Genomic DNA, 20,128 nt, shown 5'->3' with positions numbered 1-20,128 from the left:
AGTATGAGGATCTGGTGGATGTCAGTGGCCTGGACACCTTCCCAGACACTGGCCCAGGCTCTCCTCCCACCATGGCTACGGAGCAGGATTCCTCATTTGCTATGGTTCTGACCTTACGCTGCCCTCTATGGCAATCAAGACAAACATCTTGATGGAGTTGCTTCAGCCGGGAGTTACCCCAACAGAACCATTACTCTCATTTAATGAAGCCCTTGTAGATGTCCTTCTCAGGACCTGTTCCAGGCCCTACACAGGGGCTCCTGTGCACAGGACAATTGCCGGCCACTATCGCCCCACTCTACTGGACACCAGTTTCCTCACACAGCACTCCACTCTGGAGAGCTTGGTGGTCCAGGCCTCCACATCCAAAATTAACCCTGGCACATTTCCTCCCTCCTGATCAGAGACGGAATCCAAATGGCTGGATACGTTTGGGAAGAGGATGTTCTCTTCTGCCAGCCTGGCACTGAGGTTGGTGAACACTGCATGCCTTTTGGGCTGCTATTCTCATACGCTCTGTGTCTCAGTTGTGCATCTGCTGCCCATGGATTCAGGGGAGTCTCGAGCCATTGGACACGACTGACTCGCTGGGCAGAGAGATTTCCTCCTCAGCGGCCCTTAGGCACCACGCATGGCTGAGAGCCACTGACTTATGGGGATGTCCAAGCCTCGCTCATGGACATACCTTTTGATGGCTCTTGTCTGTTTAGTGAAAAGGCGGACTCCACACTGGAGCATTTCAAGGATAGTAGGACTACAGCCATGTCCTTTGGCTTTTCTATGGCTCCTCACCAACCTCACACATCCTTCTGCACCTTTCGTGGCCACAGAAGGGGCTTCCAAATGCATCTCTACACTCCCAGACACCACGGCCAGCTAGTTTCACAATCCTTCCCCCGAGTAGCCACAGCCTCCAAACCCTTTTAGTTTACCCTCCAGCCACCCTGGGCATCCAGTGGGATGCAGGATATGTCCTCACCTGCACCACTGGCTGTCAATAATATCCAGCTGTTGGGTTTTGGAGCTTATCCAAAGGGGCTAGTCCCTCCCTTTTGGCCTCACCAGCGCCGTTTGGGTGTTCATTAAAGTGATGGAGGTGGTTACAGCTCATCCGCGGAGGTCAGGGATTCCAGTCTTTTCCTACCTCGGCGATTGGGTTTGACGGTGGGCTCACCCCAAGCAGTCATCTCCTAACCCCACCCTACAGCAAACCTTCTGCTCTTACTGGAATTTACTATCAAAATACCAAAGTCCCTCTCAGATGCTCACTTTCATTGGAGCTGTTCTGCTCACAGTGTAGTTTTGGGCTTATCCTCCTGAGCGGCGAGTCCAGGATATTCTGGATTTGATACCGATGTTTCAGGCTCTATCCTGGATTTCTATGAGAATGAGCCTGAGGTTGTTGGTCCTAATGGCCTTCTGCTTGCTGCTTGTAACCTGTGCATGCTGGCATATGCGGGCTCTACAGTGGAACCTGAAGTCCCAGTGGGTGCAGCATCAGGGAATCTCTCCGACATGGTCCAGATATCAGAGGGAACTGCAAAGGATCTGCAGTGGTGGCTAACGAGCCCCAGTGAGGTCCGTGGCAGACCCCTCCCCCTTCCTCAACCAGAGTTGACTGTAGTGACAGATGAGTCACTCCTGGGCTGGGGAGTCCATCTGGAAGAGGTGACGATCAAAGGACACTGGACAGCGGAACCTGGACTCCACCTCAATTTACTGGACCTTCAGGCGATCCGATTGGCACTGAAAGCCTTTCTTCCTTCAAATCAGGGGAAGGCTACTACAGGTGTTCACCGACAGTACCACCAAAAGGTGATACTGCAATAAACTGGGTGGGATGGGGTCGCGGACCCTTTGTGAAGAAGATGTATGCCTTTGGACATGGGTAGAACACCAGGGCATTACCTAGTCGTTCAACACCTGGTGGGTTCTCTGAACGCCAGAGTGGATGAACTCAGTTGGTTCCTAACGGATCGTGAATGACGGTGCCACCTAGAGGTGATGCAAGGTCTTCTTCAAGAGTGGAGAGAACCTTGGCTAACTCTGTTCACCTCAACTGAGAACGCGCAATTTCATTAGTTTTGCACGCAGGAGTTTTCAAGGCTGCTCTCACTCAGATGCTTTTCAACTCCAGTGAAGCTCCAGCCTCCTCTGCACCTTTCTGCCAATACCACTCCTGCCTAGCATTCCCAAGAATATCCAGAACGACCGGGCCAAAGTCATTTCTGTGACTCTGAATTGGGCACAGAGAGTCTGGTATCCAGAGCTGTTGAGCATGAGCATTGGTCCTCCAATGAGGCAGCCTCTTCGGGATGATCTTGTCTCGCAGCAACTGGGCAGGGTCCTGCACCAAAACCTTAAATCACTTTGCCTTTATGCTTGGAGATTGAGCAGCGCCAGTTGACCGCTTTCGACCTTCCGCCCAAAGGCTGCAATGATATCCTGCCAGACAGGCGTCCCCCACTAAGACGGTATATGCCTGCCATTGGAGTAAGTTAATGGCATGGTATGCAGATGAGCATGTTGACCCTGTATCCGCAGCGCTTTCCCAGATTCTCTTGTTTATTCCTTCCTTGACCCATCAGGGCTCTGCTCTGGGCACATTTAAAGGTTATCACCTGCCAATTCTGTGGTTGCCAAATCAGTCATCCCTCTTCAAATCCCCTATTGTTCATAGTTTCCTGAAAGGTCTTCACACATGTTCCCACCAGTGCCTTTTATTATGCCTCAGTGGGACTTAAATCTGGTTCTTACATTTCTGATGTGTGCTCCCTATGAGCCACTCCACAACTGCCTGCTCAGACTTCTCACTATCAAAACTGCCTTCCTAGTGGCGATAACATCCACCTGGAGGGTCAGTGAGCTACAGGCGCTCTCCGACCATCCTCCATACCTTATGTTTTACACTGACAAACTAGTTCTTCGAACTAAGGCAACTTTCATACCGAAATTGGTTACCCCCTTCCATCTAGGCCAATCCATTACTCCACCTACCTTTTATGCTCCGCCTCATCCCTCTAAGGAAGAGGAGAGACTCCACCGACTGGACCCAGGAAAAGCGTTGTTGTTCTACCTTGAGCGCATCTCTGAGTTCAACTCTTCATAGGGTATGTTGGAGCCAAGAAAGGGAAGGCGGTGGAAAAGTGGACCATCTTGTGGTGGATGGTTCTTTGCAAAGTCTGTCATGCACTGCCAAAGACGCAGCCCCTAGAGGGTTGTGCACTCATTCTACCAAGGCTGCTACCAGCGCATTAGCTTGTGGGGTACCTGTCCTGGATATGTCAGGAAGCAGCATGGGCTTCTATCTGTACTTTTACGAAGCACTACTGCCTACACAGTCTGGTCTGGCTAGACGGTCATTTTGTCCATTCAGTCCTACAGGACTTCATAGTTTAATCCGTATTACAACGCTGCCTCTGGAGAGGTATTGCTTGGGTATCTATTCTAAGGTAAGGAATCTGCGGCTAGATGTCTCTATCAGATTCCTTACACTAGAATATTCCCCAGGCGTCTGACTGGATCGGGAAACTTATGGTGATCTGTACCCCTGCGCACCTGTAGGTGGTGTCGTTCGTTTCTGTGTGGCGCTGGCTGCTCCAGAAGTGACCTGCTCGATTCCTATATAGGCGCCACCCCATCTCGCTGACGTCAGTTTCTTTCACGATTTCCCACGCCAGAAGTACTGAGCCACAAGGAACACTGATCACTAGTGTGGTTAATCTCTGTCCCCATAGAGATAATCCATAACTTTATAAACTGGTCGCAAATCGGGGAGGATGGGTGGGTCAGTAATAAATCTGCGGCTCGATAGTCTCTGATAAGGTGTTACCAAAGGTAAGGAACTTAGTCAACGCCACCAGTCTCTTGGGATGCCTTCTCCTCTCTTTGAGATGTATCAAACCTGCTGCTCAATAATTTGCCGTAACCCCTGCAAGGGTACTTCTCTGAGCAGGTCCAGCATGGCAAGGAAACTTTCCAGCAGATTGAGTCTGGTTTGGATTCAGCGTACTCTTAGGCCTAAGCAGTAGGACCTTCAGTAACTAATGTCATGCCTTCCTTGGTACTTCTGGCTTCTCCACAGATTTGTAGACCGCAGTCATGGATTTACCTTTTGATGGGTCTAGGTTATTTGGAGAGTAGCGCAAGACTATACGCAGTTTGTGGGGTTTGCACAAGGCTTTAGGTTTCCACCATTGCCAGACTCCAACAACAGCAGTCCCAGAACCCTGTGCTTTGACAATATAGACGCCGCTCACACAGTAACTAGCCTGCTCCCCCTCCCATGCTCCTACTGGCTACTGGATAGCAGTATTAGTTTGCCTTTGTCAACATACTGGAGAATGGTGGGAGGCCGGGTGTCTTTTTTCTACACAGCTGTAAGGCCATTATTTGGGACCAGTAGGTCCTTGAAACTGTGAAAAGAAGGTATGCCCTGCCCTAACACCAGACTCTTCCCTGCATTCCACTCTCCATTCGTCTCTCCATTCTTCTCAGACAGAAAACCAGTTATGCATCCTGAAGTCAGAAGTTGCAACCCTGCTGCTGAATGGAGCAGTGGAGTTGGTGCTGGAGCAGGAGATTTGGGAGGAGTGCTATTCATGGTACTTCCTTGTGCCAAAGAAGGGCAGCGGTTGCAGTCTGATCCAAGACCTCATGCTCTTAAATCCGTTTGTCTGCAAAGAGTAATTGAAAATGCTGACCCTGGCTCTGCTTCTTTTGGCACTGGAAGCAGAAGACTGAATGGTGTCCTTAGACTTGCAGGATGCATATTTCCATATTCCGATCCTGCAGTCACACAGGAGAAATGTGGTTTGTAGTGGAGTTCACCCACTATCAGTTTGTGGTCCTCCTGTCTTGGATGACGTCAGCATGCCGAGTCTTTACCAAGGTGATGGCGGCGGTAGCAGCACATCTCCGATGATTAGGAATTCCAGAATTTCTATTTCCCATTCCTGAACCAACTGGTTCCTGAAGTCTCTAGTTTGCCGAGATGGGGTTTTGCTACTTGCAGTCTGACATCCCTACTGTTTAACCTGGGCTTTTTGATCAATGTGTCCATATCTCACTTGGAGCCCTCTCTGCACCTCTCGTCCATATGGCAAGTATGTAATACTGCATCCCTCCGAGGCTTCCTGCCTCCTCAGAAGATTCAGGACATGCAGTCTTTCATTCTGTTGTTTTGGGAATTTGCTCATATTCCAGTCCTGTTGATCTTGTTAAATATATGCTGGCTTCTTACAGGCTCCTGGTCATGCATGCACAAGGTCTCTCCGGTGGTGCCTCTGTAGACAGTGTTTCCATCACAGGGGAGGCTTGTCGGATACCATCACAGTCTCCCAGGTCACGGCAGCAGATCTAGTGTGATGGGGCATCGAGCACCTAATGTTGGAGATGTCTTTCCAGCCCCTGCTAGCTGTGGCCACGATGGTGACAGATGCCTCCACTCTAATGGTCTGCTCCTCTGGAGGAAATGAAGATCAAAGACCCCTGGTCTCCAGGGCAGCAGATTTTGCACATCGGTTTGTTGAAGCTGGTTGCAGATTGCTTGGTGCCCCAGGCATTCCTTCCTTCTCTTCATGATTGGTCAGTCCAGATCTTGATAGACCATACGACCATGATGTGGTACATCAACAAGCAGGGGAAGAAGGGTTGCATCTTTTTGGTCTGGAAGCTCTGCGACTCTGGTGTTTGACTCCCCAAACATGGATCTGGTGGATTCTGGACACCCAGTATCCTCTGCTAGGAGCCATGGGGGTGTTTCAGTTGAAATTTAGTTTTTCTCTTCACTATACATTTTCTCCATGTCCCTTGATTCCTCGAGTATTGAGGAAAATTTGCCAAAACCAGTCCCAAGTTATCTTAATTGACCTTGATTAGCCGTGAAGGATGTGGTACACAGACCTTCTACTTCTTTTCCTAGGCCTCTGTTCCTTCTTCCTCTTAGCTGAGATCTCTTATCTCAGCCAGGGGGCAGGTCTTGACCCCAGTTTTCAGAGCTTTCACCTACATGCCTGGAGATAGAGCTGGTCAGTTTAGCCACATTCCCTTTGCCAGGCTGTCTGCTTGCTCTCATTCTACAAAGATGGTATACTCAGGAAGATGGAATAGGTTTGTTGCTTGGTGTTCTGTGTACAAGTTGTACCCCCTGATGGCCCGTTTCTTGGGCACCCTAGGATTTGGGCTAATCCTTATACAGGAAGGGCTGTGTGGTGGGGATCGCAAATAGTTGTTTGACAGCCTAGTCATTCTTCTGTCTTCCGTACCAACTATCATGGTTTGTCACCTCATTGATCTAGTCTTGACCAACATGTTTCCGCCTACCCTTTTTTTGGTATGCCCCAATGGGGCCTCAATTTAATTTCAACTTTAAAACTGCATTTTTGGTTGCTATTACTTCGGTGAGACAACCATTCAGTTAAAGGCACTAAGCGTTCACCAGCCTTGCTGCCTTTTTTCCCTGACCAGTTGATTCTTCAAACCAGAGCTGTTTTCTTTTCCAAGGTTGTTACCGTTTTCCATCTTGGTCAGTCATTTACTCTCCTTTATATCCAACCTTGCATCCCACCATGGAGGAGGAGAGGCTGCACAGGCTGGACCAAGAGAGGGCAAACTGTTTCTATTTCGACCGCACCAGGGATTTCTGGACTGACAAACAGCTCTTTATCCGGTACGCAGGCAACTAGAAGGGCGAAGATGTCCAGAGGAAACATTATCAGGGTGGACTATCCTATGCATTAAAATGCATTTTGCCTTGGCACAAAAAGAACCTCCGGAAGGCAAGGGGGCCCATTGTACCAGAGACCAGTCTTCCACCTCAGGCTTGGCTAGAAGATGTGCTGTGGGTGGCATCTGTAGACCGACAACAGGTGCGTTGCTCCACACTTTTGCTAAGCATTACTGCTTGGCTTTGGATGTGCTTCAGAATGGCCATTTTGTTTGCTCTGTTCTTCAGGACTTCCTTATCTAACTTTAGACTCTGACCTTTATTTCAAGCCCCTCTTTTGCTCAGGGTACTGCTTGATATTCTATTCAAAAGGTGAGTAATCTGCAGGTACAAGTACCCATCAGAAGAAAAGGTTACTAAACTTTGGTAACGTTTGTTCTGGTGGATACTCTACTTGCCTATTCCTCACTAATCCTGCCCTTCTCCCCTTCTTAAAGTATAGTTAAATGTTACAATTGTAAGGCCTTCTAGTTGGATGGTCACTTACAATAGTTTATAAGGTTCTAAGAATGTTGTTGCACTGTACCTCTACTCGGAGGATGTGATTCTCTTTGCCTCATTGGCGTAGAATACAAATGTCCGGCAAACCGGTGTCAGCATGGAGTAGGTGCTTTATGGCTCCGTGACGTCTTGAGAACGCCCTTCCTGCATCAACACGGAATCCGTGCCATCTATGGGAGTGGAAGAGCTGTGGAAAAGTTTCCAAATCCAGTCTAGCACCTGGGATATTCAAATTGTGATGAGTCTGTAGGTAGATGGGGTATCAACCAGGAAGAACATTACCAAGGGTGAGTAACATTTTCTTCACAGAAAAAATAGTTGTATTGGAAAATACCATAATTGTCAAATATAATGCATCTACATACTTATTTATATCTTTCTGGAAGTTTGCCACTGGGAATCGTGGTAGAAGTCCTTTTTTCGAAGGTGCATTTACCAAACAGTCCCTGCCAACTAACTGCTGCTCTTCCTGAAAACAGTACAACTCATGCATTGTATCTGAAGCCCTCCCTAGAGGGTGGAGTAAAATACACATCAGCCAATAACGCAATGGCCAGAGAAATACTCTATGCGGGCCCCTCTGTTATGTTTTTAGTAAAGTATTGACCTAAGTTCAGACCTAACAACTAATACAACAGCCAGGTACTTGGAGGAGACAGACTTTCTTAGTCTCTCTGCCCTTATTCTATACTCCACCTAGGAGGAACATCTCATATCAGGCAAATGCAGTGAGGAAATTCTTCACAGCAGCTTAGCCAGTTTATGCCAGTTGCTGGAAGATATTTTCAAGTTGGTGGTGAGTTAAAGGGGTTTGTTCATCCGTTGTTATGCGAGTCACTGTTTTAGTATTTCATCATCTCTGACACAAGATTGGGGCAGAGGGTGTGGCCTAACGGCTAGGGTGGTCGATCTCGAAGCTGGGCAGCCGGGTTCGAGTCTCGGCAGGGACGCTCAACATTCTGTGATTCTGGGCAAATTACTGAATTTTCCTGTGCCTAACAAAAAATGATTGTGTCCGTCTGTAATGCAACTGGTGCTCATGTAGAGCGCTCTGATACCTGCGGGTCTAGTTCGCACTACATAAAACTCGAAAAAGGAAAAAGATGTCTCAAAACAGTTCAACGGTTTTATAGGGACCCTCTCAACATTTTTGTTAGCCTGGAACTTTAATGTGGTTTTTACCTTTCTGAAGTCGGCTCACTTTAAAATCTGTATTCTTGTTCAGTGCCTTTGTTCATCACAAAGCGTCTTATGTATTGCTTTGATGTTCTGAATTAGTGAAATGCCATATTTGTATTGGAACCACCATTCCTGATGTGTCCGAAATGCAAGGTACTGCTGTGAGTCACCTCATTCCTTAGTATACTTGTGTCTGAGTTCCACCTGACCTATAGGTCCATCTGCATTTTTTTTGTCTCTATCTGTCGGTTTTCTTTTTCCCTTCCCAATCATTTCCTCATGATGAGGTTTCACTTAATAGACTACAAGAGATTTCTTTGCTGTTATGCTCAACGATGATGAAGTTGTAGAGTCTATTTGAACCAAGCTTAAGAAGCCGCTTTCGCCTGCAGAGATCTGGTCTTCTTTTGGACATCTATCAGGCCACAACAAGGATTTCAGTTCTCGTGTTTGCCAAGCAGTGCTTCTTACATTTTGTGGCTGGAGGACTAATTGTTTTTGGAGAAGCTGTAACATTTTCTAGGTTAGACCTAGTGTTCTTGATTCTTCTCTCTTATTTCATTTCTAGACAAATTGTCATTGTTTTGGGGGTGTTAAAAAAAGACAGTCGTCAGAATAGCTACATACATTATCAGTCTGGTAACAATCTTACTGCTAAATACATTCTTCCTCCCATAGATTCATCGTTTCTCTTCAACTTGTGTAGATGTTTGCACTTAACAAGATTGTTCTCAGTCCCACTATTCTTAAGGCGCTTCGCAACTGAGATTATAGACTTGAGTGACTGTGTGTGTGTGTGTGTGTGTGTGTGTGTGTATGGATATGTGTCTACTTATAAAAATATTTCTTCAAATTTCAAAAGATGAGGAATCTGAAGTACGAAGAATGTATCCATTAAAATGACCGCTACAGCAGTCAAGTAACTTTCTCTTCATGCAAGTCACCAGGATTCCTTTTTGATTACGGTATACTAATTTTCTTTGTTTTCTTGTGTCATTAGAAGCAAAGATCACCCAGATCTGAAACTTTGGTGCCTACCTTGGAAACAGCGTACAGCGGATAACAAATGTTATGCAAGACACCGTTTTCATCCCGACATTTGTGGCAAGGAAGATTCCACAAATGGTAGGACTTTCAATGGGGCAGTTGAGAGGCCTTCTATTCCTTCTGTGGAGGAATCCTATATTACCAGTGAACACTGTTACCAAAAACCTCGAGCTTATTATCCTGCAATAGAGCAAAGACTAGTTGTAGAAACGAGAGGCTCGGCTATGGACGATGGGGTAAACCGAGTAAGGGAGAATGGGGATGATGCAATAGCCCAAATGCTGGGATGGGAGCTGGACAAGGACAAAAGCATGATGGAAAGAGACTCCAAGCATAATTACTGTAAGGTAAGTGCAATTAGGCCTTTTAATGTTTGCAAACTAAATGGCACTCGTGATCAGATTGGTTTTCTGTAACGGTTTCGGCTCTTTGGTGTATCATTTATTTAGAAATTGAAACATTCGCCTACACATCAACTAAAGGTGCTTTATTTCACCCCCCCCCCCCCCCCCCCCTCCCAACACTGTACATCATTATTTCCATATAATGGTGTGTGGTAGATTCTTTGATATGCCATGCGATCTATCTGACATTACATTTGTATTCACACAGAACAGAAAACATGGGGCACGGATTGCTTAACCTGCTTATGTGAAAGATTTGTGTGTGGACTTAAAAGAACGATATGCCATGAAAAACGAGTGCACATGTATGAATCTGTTTCACAGTGATCTTTCTCCAATCTGCATATGAAAAGTAAAGTTGAATGTTTTCAACAGAGACCTATAGTTATTTAAAGCTGCCTTGCTAAATTTCCTTTCCATCGATGATCCTCTGGCCGAAACAGAGTTGAGGGCCAAGGTTTACTGAGCCTCTATTGTCCAGCAGTGTTCCAGGATTTTGTTCTGATTGCAGCCTGTGTGTCACTAGGTAAGCTGTGTCTGTTTCTAGTGGTTAAGTGATCGAGGTGCAGCCTGCAGGCTAAGACACATCCAGTCTGCTGGCACAAAGATATGAGGGGAATCATGAATGCAGTTCTGTGAACAAGATGACCTCCAAGTCAGCACCAGTGTGGGATATCAAATCTCTTTGTCTCCCTACTCTCTCCAGCCCGCAAAGCATGTTTGGTAGAGACATGCTAATTCTGCCCTTTCACTTTCATCTGTACCAGATGCTTTAATATGACCTACTCTGCATAGGAAGCCAGTCTGTAGAAGAGTCATGTTGTGGGGGCACTTTCATTAAAGTATCCCGGGATTAGTGTGCAATGAGTGTTCCAGCAGCACCGAAAGTCCGAGTGAGGGGGTCAGGTTGCACTCCATTTTTTATTGATGGAATATAAAGTGCGATGTGAACAAAGGCAGTACAGGTTTAAAAGTGGCATCGGCTGTCTGTTGGGCGTGGCTTACATTTAATTTGTAAATATTAAGTCATTAAAACAAAAAAAGTTGCTTTATCCTCTACCCATTTCTTAATAGGAAAGCATGCAGACTTTATGCACTGTCGCATGATACATGCTATCCCTCCGCTTCTAATATTTACCAGGCATTAGTCAAGTTTATACATACAAATATTGTTGTTGAAAAATAAACATTCAAACCTCTTAAAAGCAAAAAATTGGAAAGTAAAATATTAAGCTGTTTGGCAGTGCAACAGTCACACTTATCTAAATTATTTTTCTAAAGACGCACACAGCTACACATGACTGCTTCCAGAAATAGCTTGCAGCATAACTTAATTTTCAGGTTTTCCTTAGCAAAGGGCTAACCACAAATGTCCACTGCTTCAGAGGCATTCACACACACGTCCCCCCAGTCAAATCCTAGACGTATGCACGAAAGCAAAATGCCATTACTTAGCATAATTGACAATGTAATGGCCTAATGATTGTCCTGTGGGCTAATAAACAAAAGATGATTTTTTTAAATTGGATCAACAGCCTGGATCCTCACTTGAGGCTCACACATACAAGCTCTGATAAGGAAGTCACTTTCTTATTTATCACCATCAGAATTGAAGAAGGTTCTCTAAAAAGAAAGACACATTATAAGACTACGGATTGCAATAGGCTGTTACGTTATGACAGTCCGCATCCCAGATATCTGAGAATGATCCTACCTTACGGTCAATTCATGAGATTTAGTAGGAATTGCAGCGAAATGAGAAACCATGACATTCAATCTTAAAGAACTGGTAAATAAAATGTGAGGGGGAAGACTACCCAAGAAATATCATACAGAAAGCAAGGATAAGAGCAAAGAATATAAACAAAGAAACTCTTCTCAAAGATAAACCTCAAAAGGAATAACAAATTCTCACTTATGTGACCACCTGTACACCCATGTGGAAGAAAATGAAAGAGATCATTAACAAGAGGTGAGACATTGTGAACACTAAGAATCGTGCAATCTCAAAACCCATTTTTGCATTTAAACAGTTGCGCTATTTAAGGGACCATTTGTTACACATGAGACTGAAAAAAGAATACTAGGTTGAATACATGGCCCGTGCGAATTATTGATCTACATAGGTGCACCATAAGGTGTAGGCACTTGGCCACAATAATGACACAACACTTTACCAACTAGAATCACACTGTGTGTATACTTTTCTGTAGACTTATCAAACATTTCATTAACACGCCAACAAACTCATAGCTAAAGGAACAAGTTACTTAACTTTCAGTAATGCTCTCACTCATCTAACTGCAGATTCCTTTCTTTTTGTGGTACTTCTGACCACAGATTCCTAACCTTTTGAATTTCCCCGGATGCCACACTGTAACTTTTCATGACAATAAATCCTACAGTAGTTGGTGCCATCTGACTCCCTGGTCACCTCGTTCTGCCTCTGGAAGTGAGGGTGCAGAGCTGTATGTGTGTGCCAACGCTACATGATTACATCAGTTTACCGTTGAACGATACATCGCCCTCAGATGCAGATCATCTATGATAAATTGGAAGAATGATAGTGTGCAAAATCTAATTCTGGACTGTTTTTAGAAACACTAAAAGTCCACTCAACAGAATGGGGTGTAGGCAGGGAAGTGAGGAATCGGCAATTAGAGTAGCCACCAGAAAGAGCTTTATCGAGGGTAAGTAACTGTTATTCTAATGGATACTCAATTGCAGATTCCTTTTGAATAGATAACAAAACAGAACCCCATAGGTGAAGGGTCTGAGGAGAGGGATTACACCGGGAAGTAAGGGCCTAGTAGGTGGAATGGCTCTCCATGCAGACTTGATTGTCAAGACAGTAATGCCTGGTGAAGGTGAGGTGTTTACAGATGCCAATCGCAGCCTGGCATATGCCCAGCACTGGAACATCTCTTGCCAATGCCATTCTGTCAGACTTGGCACCAGTGGAGAGGGCCTGAAGGACCTCAGGAAGCTCATTTTTTACAGGGCATAGCATGCTTTTAGGCACAGGGTAGGCCATCTACGCAAGATTGTGCTTCTGTACTACCTTTACCATAGCATCGGCAAAGCTGATAATAAGCTGGTCACCCACTCTGTCTCTCATGTGCGTTCACTTGAAAAACTAATAGCCCGTCCTGGGTCCAGTAGGTGAAGTGGGTTGAGGCAGAGTGAAAAAAGTAGGGAGAGATTGATGGACTTCACATATGATAGGACAATACCTCTTTTGGCAAAGAGAATGCATGAGTTTGTAACACTAACTTAACTGGGGAAAAGGGTGGTATACAGAGGTTGCACTGGCAGTGCCTGTAGCCCAGTAACACAGCGCACATAATTAATTGCAATGAGAAATACTGTCTTGATGGTGAGTAATGTTAGGGAACAAGAGTGCAGGGTATGTATATTAGGAACATAACCCAATATAAAGTTCTGTTTAGGCACAATGAAATTTGCAGGTGGGAACACGTTTGTGGGGACCTTCAAAATAATGTATCTTCACAGAATTTGGTCTGCTAAGGGTCAACTTGACAGTCTCCAACCCAGACATCAAACTTCGCACAATGACCAAAATAAACAGATTTGGTAGATGAGTGCCTAGCCTCAAGGATAAAATCCACATTTTCAGCAGGCAAATCAAAATGCTTATTTTGTGCCACTCAGTCTACAAGCATAAAGGTATAGGTTGTTGAGTTTCGGGTACAAGACCCTGTCCTGTTGCCTAGACAGGAGACCTCGGGAAGAGGTATTCTGATTGGAGGGAAGTTGCTCAAGTTCAGCAGATCGGTCTACCATTTTCTTCTAGACACATGCAACGTTATTAATATGATCTGAGCCTCATCTGTCCTAATATTCTTCAGAACTCGAGGTAGGAGAGGTAGAAGTGGGAAGGGCTTACAGGAGGCCAGCATCCCACTAGAGGCGGAATGCATCTCCCAGAAATATCTTTGCTGAAATTTCAGTGGATAATATTTTTGACCCAACTGTCTCGGTGTTGGCGAAAAGATACAACCAAGGCACGGGTTGAGCCGCCAATAGATGATTATTGTCCACCAACTAGTCTGTCCCGGCGGTCAGTCAACTTACCAAATAATTTTTCATTGCTTGTTGCCATACGACCTGGTGGTCATGTTGTCCATTAATACCTGAAATAGCTACCTTTTGGATAGGAGGAAGGACTTGGGAGTCCAAAAATTGGCACGAAGGTCTAGAAGGTTGATGTGGTATCTTTGCTCTATCAGGACTAAATTCCCTAGATCTCCATCTTTCCCAGATGACTGCCTCAACACAGGAGCAATGCCTTGGTCACTGCTATGTCTCCAGCTGGGCTAGGGATAACGATCTGCCACAGATCAGATTGATGTCTGACAGCCACCACAGAAGGCCCTGGTGTGCCTCCTCCGGAATTCCTCAGTGTTGAGCCCACTGCAAGATCAGAATCTGCAAAGAGGCTCATGGGACTAGCAGGATGCACGGGGGCAAATAGCATCAAAACCATACATTCTGGATCACAAGAGTGAGTTTAAAACAACCAGATTGTCCAGGACTTGCTAGGGTGGTAGAAAGGACTAACATCCAATTTCAAGGATGACTTCTGTGACGGAAATGCTTTGAACAGGCTGCAGTGGTATTTTGGTTTGTTGATGGAAAACCACAGGGATGACAGAAAGGTGACCGTTGTCTGTAGGTGGTCCACACCTCACTGCGCTGAGCCTGTGTTCAAAGTGCAGGAATACATGTGTCTCTGCATGATAAACTACAACCGTTGTCATCACTTTCGTGAACACCGAAGGGCAGATGTGAAGCAGAAAGGTAGAACAGAAGACTGGAAGGGCTCCGATCCCAGCATAAATGACCGGAAGTAACTGGGACTGCCGGACGGGCACATGAAAGGGCACATCCTGCAAGTTAGGTCACCATAGAGTCCTCTGGATCCAGGGTGCAAAGCACCTGGGCCAAATTCAACATCTTGGGCTTGTCCTTCCAAAGGAAGGTGTTAGTTCAGAAGCCAAAAGCCGAAAATAAAAAGATGGAAGCATGATCTGCTTAAAATCTGCATCTAACAAGGGCCATATTAGCCAATGTGGATGTGATTTGTATGGATTCACCTTATTGAATGATCTGCAGCACCCACAGGTCTGAAGTTCTAGCACACAGCAGGGCAGGAAAAATCAGTCCAAGGGAAAAGGAAAGCTGCTGAGCCCAAACTACTGCGTGGACAGAGGAATAAAAGATTACCATCCCTGGTGGTATCCACAGCCTTTGCCACCACTACGCCCTCGTCAGCTTCAAAGGGGCTGTGTTAGCTGCCTTTAAGGCTTACAAGGGTTGCCTCTAGCCATAGGTGAGAACCAGAAAGTCGCCTCTGAATTTTCAGTATTGTTGATGAAATTGATGGGCTTGAGATAACCAGCACAGAGCGGGCCATAGCAGGGGCTGCCTTTGAAGTTCTTCAACATAGAATCAGCTTTCTCTCCAATAAGGCTAGAACATTAAAAAAAAAAGTGTCCATAATGGATGCCTGGAAATCACCCAAAATCTTGTGGTGCACTGATCACAACATTGGACCACCCGGCACTGTCCCCACACTGAACTACTCTCACAACATATTTTGCTACATCTTGCATTGTCTGAAAGAAGGTGGTCCTGCATTCATCAGGGGCAGCCGGTGATCTCACTGACAATATCCCTCAAGGCGTGCACGTTGCGACCCAGGAGGCATTTAGAGACCTCCGTGCTAAAATGGAAGAGGAAAAGACTCCTTTACAGAATGCATCAATTGTCTTAGACTTGCTATCCGGGGACGCAATAGGGAAAGAATTTGGGTCAACCTTCAGGTGGAAGCCTGAATCACTAAGCTCTTGCTAGTTAGGTGTGTAGCAAAAAGGGTGGATATCTGGGGAGCTTAAGAGGGGAGGAGAAGTCTATTATTTCTAGTCACTGGGCGCTTTACTGGGAAAGTTGAGCCCGGCTCAGATGAAGCCGCCATCAAGATTTTCCCTCTGCCTCATTAAAAGGTGGTAAGGGCTCTGACAGGCAGGACAGGCAGAAAGATTTCAGTACATTTTCCTTAGTCTCTATGGTGGGTAACTGTAGATCCAATATTTCTGCTGCTCTGATCTGAAAGAAACACGTTAGTTAGATTCCTCACCTTAGAATATCCCCAGGCGTCAGACTGGATCCGGAAGATTTTTCGTCAGCAATACCCCTTGCGCGTCGCTAGGCGTCGTCTGCGGCTCCGCGTCAGTCGTCTGCGTCGTGCGCCGGAATGACGTCGTCGGAGTACTTAGACGCCGCCCTCGCGCGCTGACGTCAGTTATTCTTTTTTCCGCGCCAGTAAGCGCAGATCCGGGAGAGCTACCCCTTTAGTCAATTTTTGACTAACTTTTTTGACTCTTTTTGGTCAATTCTCGACTCTGGTGCCGGTAGGATGCCTGGTTTCAAGGCCTGCGACGACTGTCACCGACTGATGTCTGTGACCGATCATCACCGCCGGTGCCTGTACTGCTTGGGCCTCGACCACGACGCGGCGTCGTGCTCCGATTGTATGGCCCTGACCTCGAAAGCTAGGCGGGAGCGGTCCCGCAAGCTTCTCGAGCTTCGCCACTCGGCTCCACGTCGCTCTCGATCCCGGTCCAGGAGGAGGTCCAAGGACCGGTCGCGGAGCCGCACTCAACATCGTCACTCGTCTGGCTCGAAGTCTTCGGGTAAGTCGAGGCACTCCAAGAAGTCCAAGAAGCGACACCGCTCTTCGGACTCCCCTCGCCGGTCGCGCGACTCGGCCGAGGGTCCGGGTGGTTCCACCCCTGCGGCTCCGCAGGAGCCGCTCAAGTCCCCATACCCGACGGTCCCTGGGACTGACGCGACACCGGCAGAGGTCAGTGCCTTCCTCTCGGCCATGAGGAGCCTGGCCCCGCCGTCGACGCCCGCTGGCGCGCCTTTTTCGGGCCCCGCGGACTCGACTGGGCGACCTCTCATGCCGGCGGCTCCGGCCCCGACGCCGCAGGTCCCCGAGGGGCCCGAGCCTGGGCCCCCGTCGACGCCGGTCGACCTCGTTACGCCTCCTCCGCCGGCACCAATACCACCCCCGACGCCGACTTCGGTCGACGTCGATCCCTGATGCGGCGCCGCCCGATGCCGCATCTGACGCCGCTAGAGACACATATTGTCTATCGACCGGCTCCGATCATTCCTCCTGTTTACCAGGAATCGGATGACGGGGGCGACTGGGAGGGGTCTGATGACCCTATGGATTTTCAGAGCCAACTTGCACAGGACTGGGCAGATGAACTGGGGGAGGCCAGTGGGTTGGATACCTCTCCGGACACTGGATTCATCTCTCCTCCGACTGTGGCTTCGGAGGAGGGTGCAGCTTTTTCTGTGGTGCTGCGCAAGGCGGCAGAAGCCCTTGGGCTTGAGCTGCCTGCCGTGGCTGTGAGGACTAACATCCTCACTGAGGTGCTTCAGTCTGCCGCATGCTCCACTGAGCCTCTGCTGCCATTCAATGAGGCCCTCACTGACGTTCTGCAGGGCACCTGGTCCAAGCCCTCCACAGTTCCTCCTGTGGATAGGAACGTTGCCAGGCGCCACCGCCCTGCTCCGGGCGAACCCAGTTTTCTGTCCCAACATCCCACCCCCGAGAGTCTGGTCATCCAGGCCTCTACCTCCCAATCCTCCTTCCCGTCCGCTCCTCCGGACCGGGATTCCAAGAGACTGGAACAGTTCGGTAAGAAGCTGTTCTCTTCGCTCAGTTTGGGCCTGCGGTCTTTGAACACCGCCTGTCTCTTGGACCGTTATTCCCACTCTCTGTGGGATGCGGTGGAGGACGTGCTGCCACTGTGCCCGGAGGAGGCCCGGGCACGGCTTTTCTCGGCCCTGGCCGATGGGAGAGATGCAGCGCGCCATGCAATCCGATGTGGACTTGACACTACGGACTCGCTGGGTAGGGCGATTTCTACCTCGGTGGCGCTTCAACGTCACACCTGGCTGCGGTCCACGTCTTTTTCAGGGGATGTCCAGAGCACCCTCATGGACATGCCTTTTGATGGCGCTCGCCTTTTTGGTGAGAAAGCGGACAGTGCGCTGGCTCGCTTCAAGGACTCCCGGGCTACGGCCACGTCCTTGGGCCTCTCGGCCCCGCAGCCACAAACTTCCGCTTTTCGCTCCTTTCGTGGCCAAGGAAGGGGCACCTCCTCACGTCCGCCTAGCCACCGGCCGCAGAACCAGCCTGCACGCGGTCGCGGACGTGGTTTCCGCCGAGGCGGTACCGGAGGACGACGCGGTCAGTCCACATCCACCCCGGCAGCATCCGCCTCAAAGCCTTCCTAGTCAGAGCTTTCAGGCCCATTCCACGCCAGTGGGCGGCAGAGTTCGCCATCACCTGCTCCACTGGCGTTCCATCACGTCGGACTGGTGGGTGCTGCAAATCGTCCGAAGGGGCTACTCGCTCCCCTTCGAGACGACCCCTCCAGCCATGCCACCGCAGCACCACCGTATCTCGGGGGATCATTTGACTTTTCTCCACGAGGAAGTATCTGAAAGAAACACGTTAGTTAGATTCCTCACCTTAGAATATCCCCAGGCGTCAGACTGGATCCGGAAGATTTTTCGTCAGCAATACCCCTTGCGCGTCGCTAGGCGTCGTCTGCGGCTCCGCGTCCGTCGTCGGCGTCGTGCGCCGGGATGACGTCGTCGGAGTACTTAGACGCCGCCCTCGCGCGCTGACGTCAGTTCTTCTTTTTTCCGCGCCAGTAAGCGCAGATCCGGGAGAGCTACCCCTTTTAGTCTTTTTTGACTAAATCTTTTTTGATCATTTTTGATCCTTGTCTGTCGACATCTGGAGCCGGTAGGATGCCTGGGTTCAAGGCTTGCGAGGATTGCCATCGACTGATGTCGGTGACCGATCACCACCGCAGGTGCCTTTACTGTTTAGGCCCCGACCACGACGCGGAGTCGTGCTCCGATTGCCAGGCCCTGACTTCGAAGGCTAGGCGGGAGCGGTCCCGCAAGCTTCTCGAGCTTCGCCACTCGGCTCCGCGTCGTGCGCGATCCCGGTCCAGGAGGAGGTCCAAGGATCGCTCGCGGAGCCCTAGCCGACGCCACCACCGATCGTCCGGCTCCAAGTCGTCGGGTAAGTCCAAACATTCTAAGAAGTCCAAGAGGCGACATCGCTCTTCGGACTCCGGTCGCGCGACTCGGCCGAGGGTCAGGGTGGTTCCACCCCCGCGGCTCCAGCGGAGCCGCAGGCGCCGCGTTCGTCCCCACACCCTCCGGTCCCTGGGACTAACGCGACGTCGGCGGAGATCAGTGCCTACCTCTCGGCCATGAGGAGACTGGCCCCGCCGTCGACGCCCGCTGGCGCGCCTTCGGGCCCCGCGGGCTCGACTGGGCGACCTTGCCTGCCGGCGGCTCCGGTCTCGACGCCGCAGGTCCCCGCGGGGCCCATGCCTGGGCCCCCGTCGACGCCGGTTAACCTAATCGCTCCTCCACCGGCGCCGACGAATGAACCACCAACGCCGGCGCCTTCGCCTCCGGCGCCGACTCCGGACGGCGTCCAACCCCAGTTTAGCCCTATTCCGGACCCGACGCCGCAACGGCGTCGACCGACGCCACGTCCGGCGCCGCTTGAGACCTATCATCTCTACAGTCCGGCTCCGATCATTCCTCCTGTCTATCAGGAATCGGAAGACGGGGGCGACTGGGAGGGGTTCGAGGACCCTATGGCTGTTCAGTCACAGCTTTCACAGGACTGGGCAGATGAACTGGGGGAGGCCAGTGGGCTGGACACCTCGCCAGACACTGGATTCACTTCTCCTCCGACTGTGGCTTCGGAGGAGGGTGCAGCATTTTCTGTGGTGCTGCGCAAGGCAGCCACAGCCCTTGGGCTCGAGCTGCCTGCCGTGGCTGTGAGGACTAACATCCTCACTGAGGTGCTTCAATCCGCAGCAAGCTCCACTGAGCCTCTGCTGCCGTTCAATGAGGCCCTCACTGACGTTCTGCAGGGCACCTGGTCCAAGCCCTCCACAGTTCCTCCTGTGGATAGGAACGTCGCCAGGCGCCACCGCCCTGCTCCGGGCGACCCCAGTTTCCTGTCCCAACACCCCACCCCCGAGAGTCTGGTTATCCAGGCCTCTACCTCCCAATCCTCCTTCCCGACCGCTCCGCCGGACCGGGATTCCAAGAGACTCGAGCAGTTTGGCAAGAAACTGTTCTCGTCCCTTAGTTTGGGCCTGCGGTCTTTGAACACCGCCTGTCTCTTGGA

The 20,128-nt window shown here is 49.2% G+C and overlaps 1 protein-coding gene across 3 annotated transcripts in view; it reads left to right on the top strand.

The window, feature by feature from the left end:
• The window catches only part of PHF20 (PHD finger protein 20), a 1,063,788-nt gene that overhangs the window by 1,011,736 nt on the left and 31,924 nt on the right, over positions 1 to 20,128 (top strand). For all 3 annotated transcript variants that reach the window (XM_085619024.1, XM_085619022.1, XM_085619023.1), the window contains one exon: positions 9,408 to 9,801. In XM_085619024.1, coding sequence (XP_085475150.1) covers positions 9,408 to 9,801 — 394 coding nt within the window. The remainder of the gene's footprint in view (positions 1 to 9,407; positions 9,802 to 20,128) is intronic.

This window comes from Triturus cristatus, chromosome 7, assembly GCF_964204655.1.
Source record: "Triturus cristatus chromosome 7, aTriCri1.1, whole genome shotgun sequence".
Lineage (NCBI taxonomy): Eukaryota > Metazoa > Chordata > Amphibia > Caudata > Salamandridae > Triturus > Triturus cristatus.
Note: the sequence above shows the minus strand (reverse complement) of the source record. Positions and strands in the feature narration are given on the sequence as shown.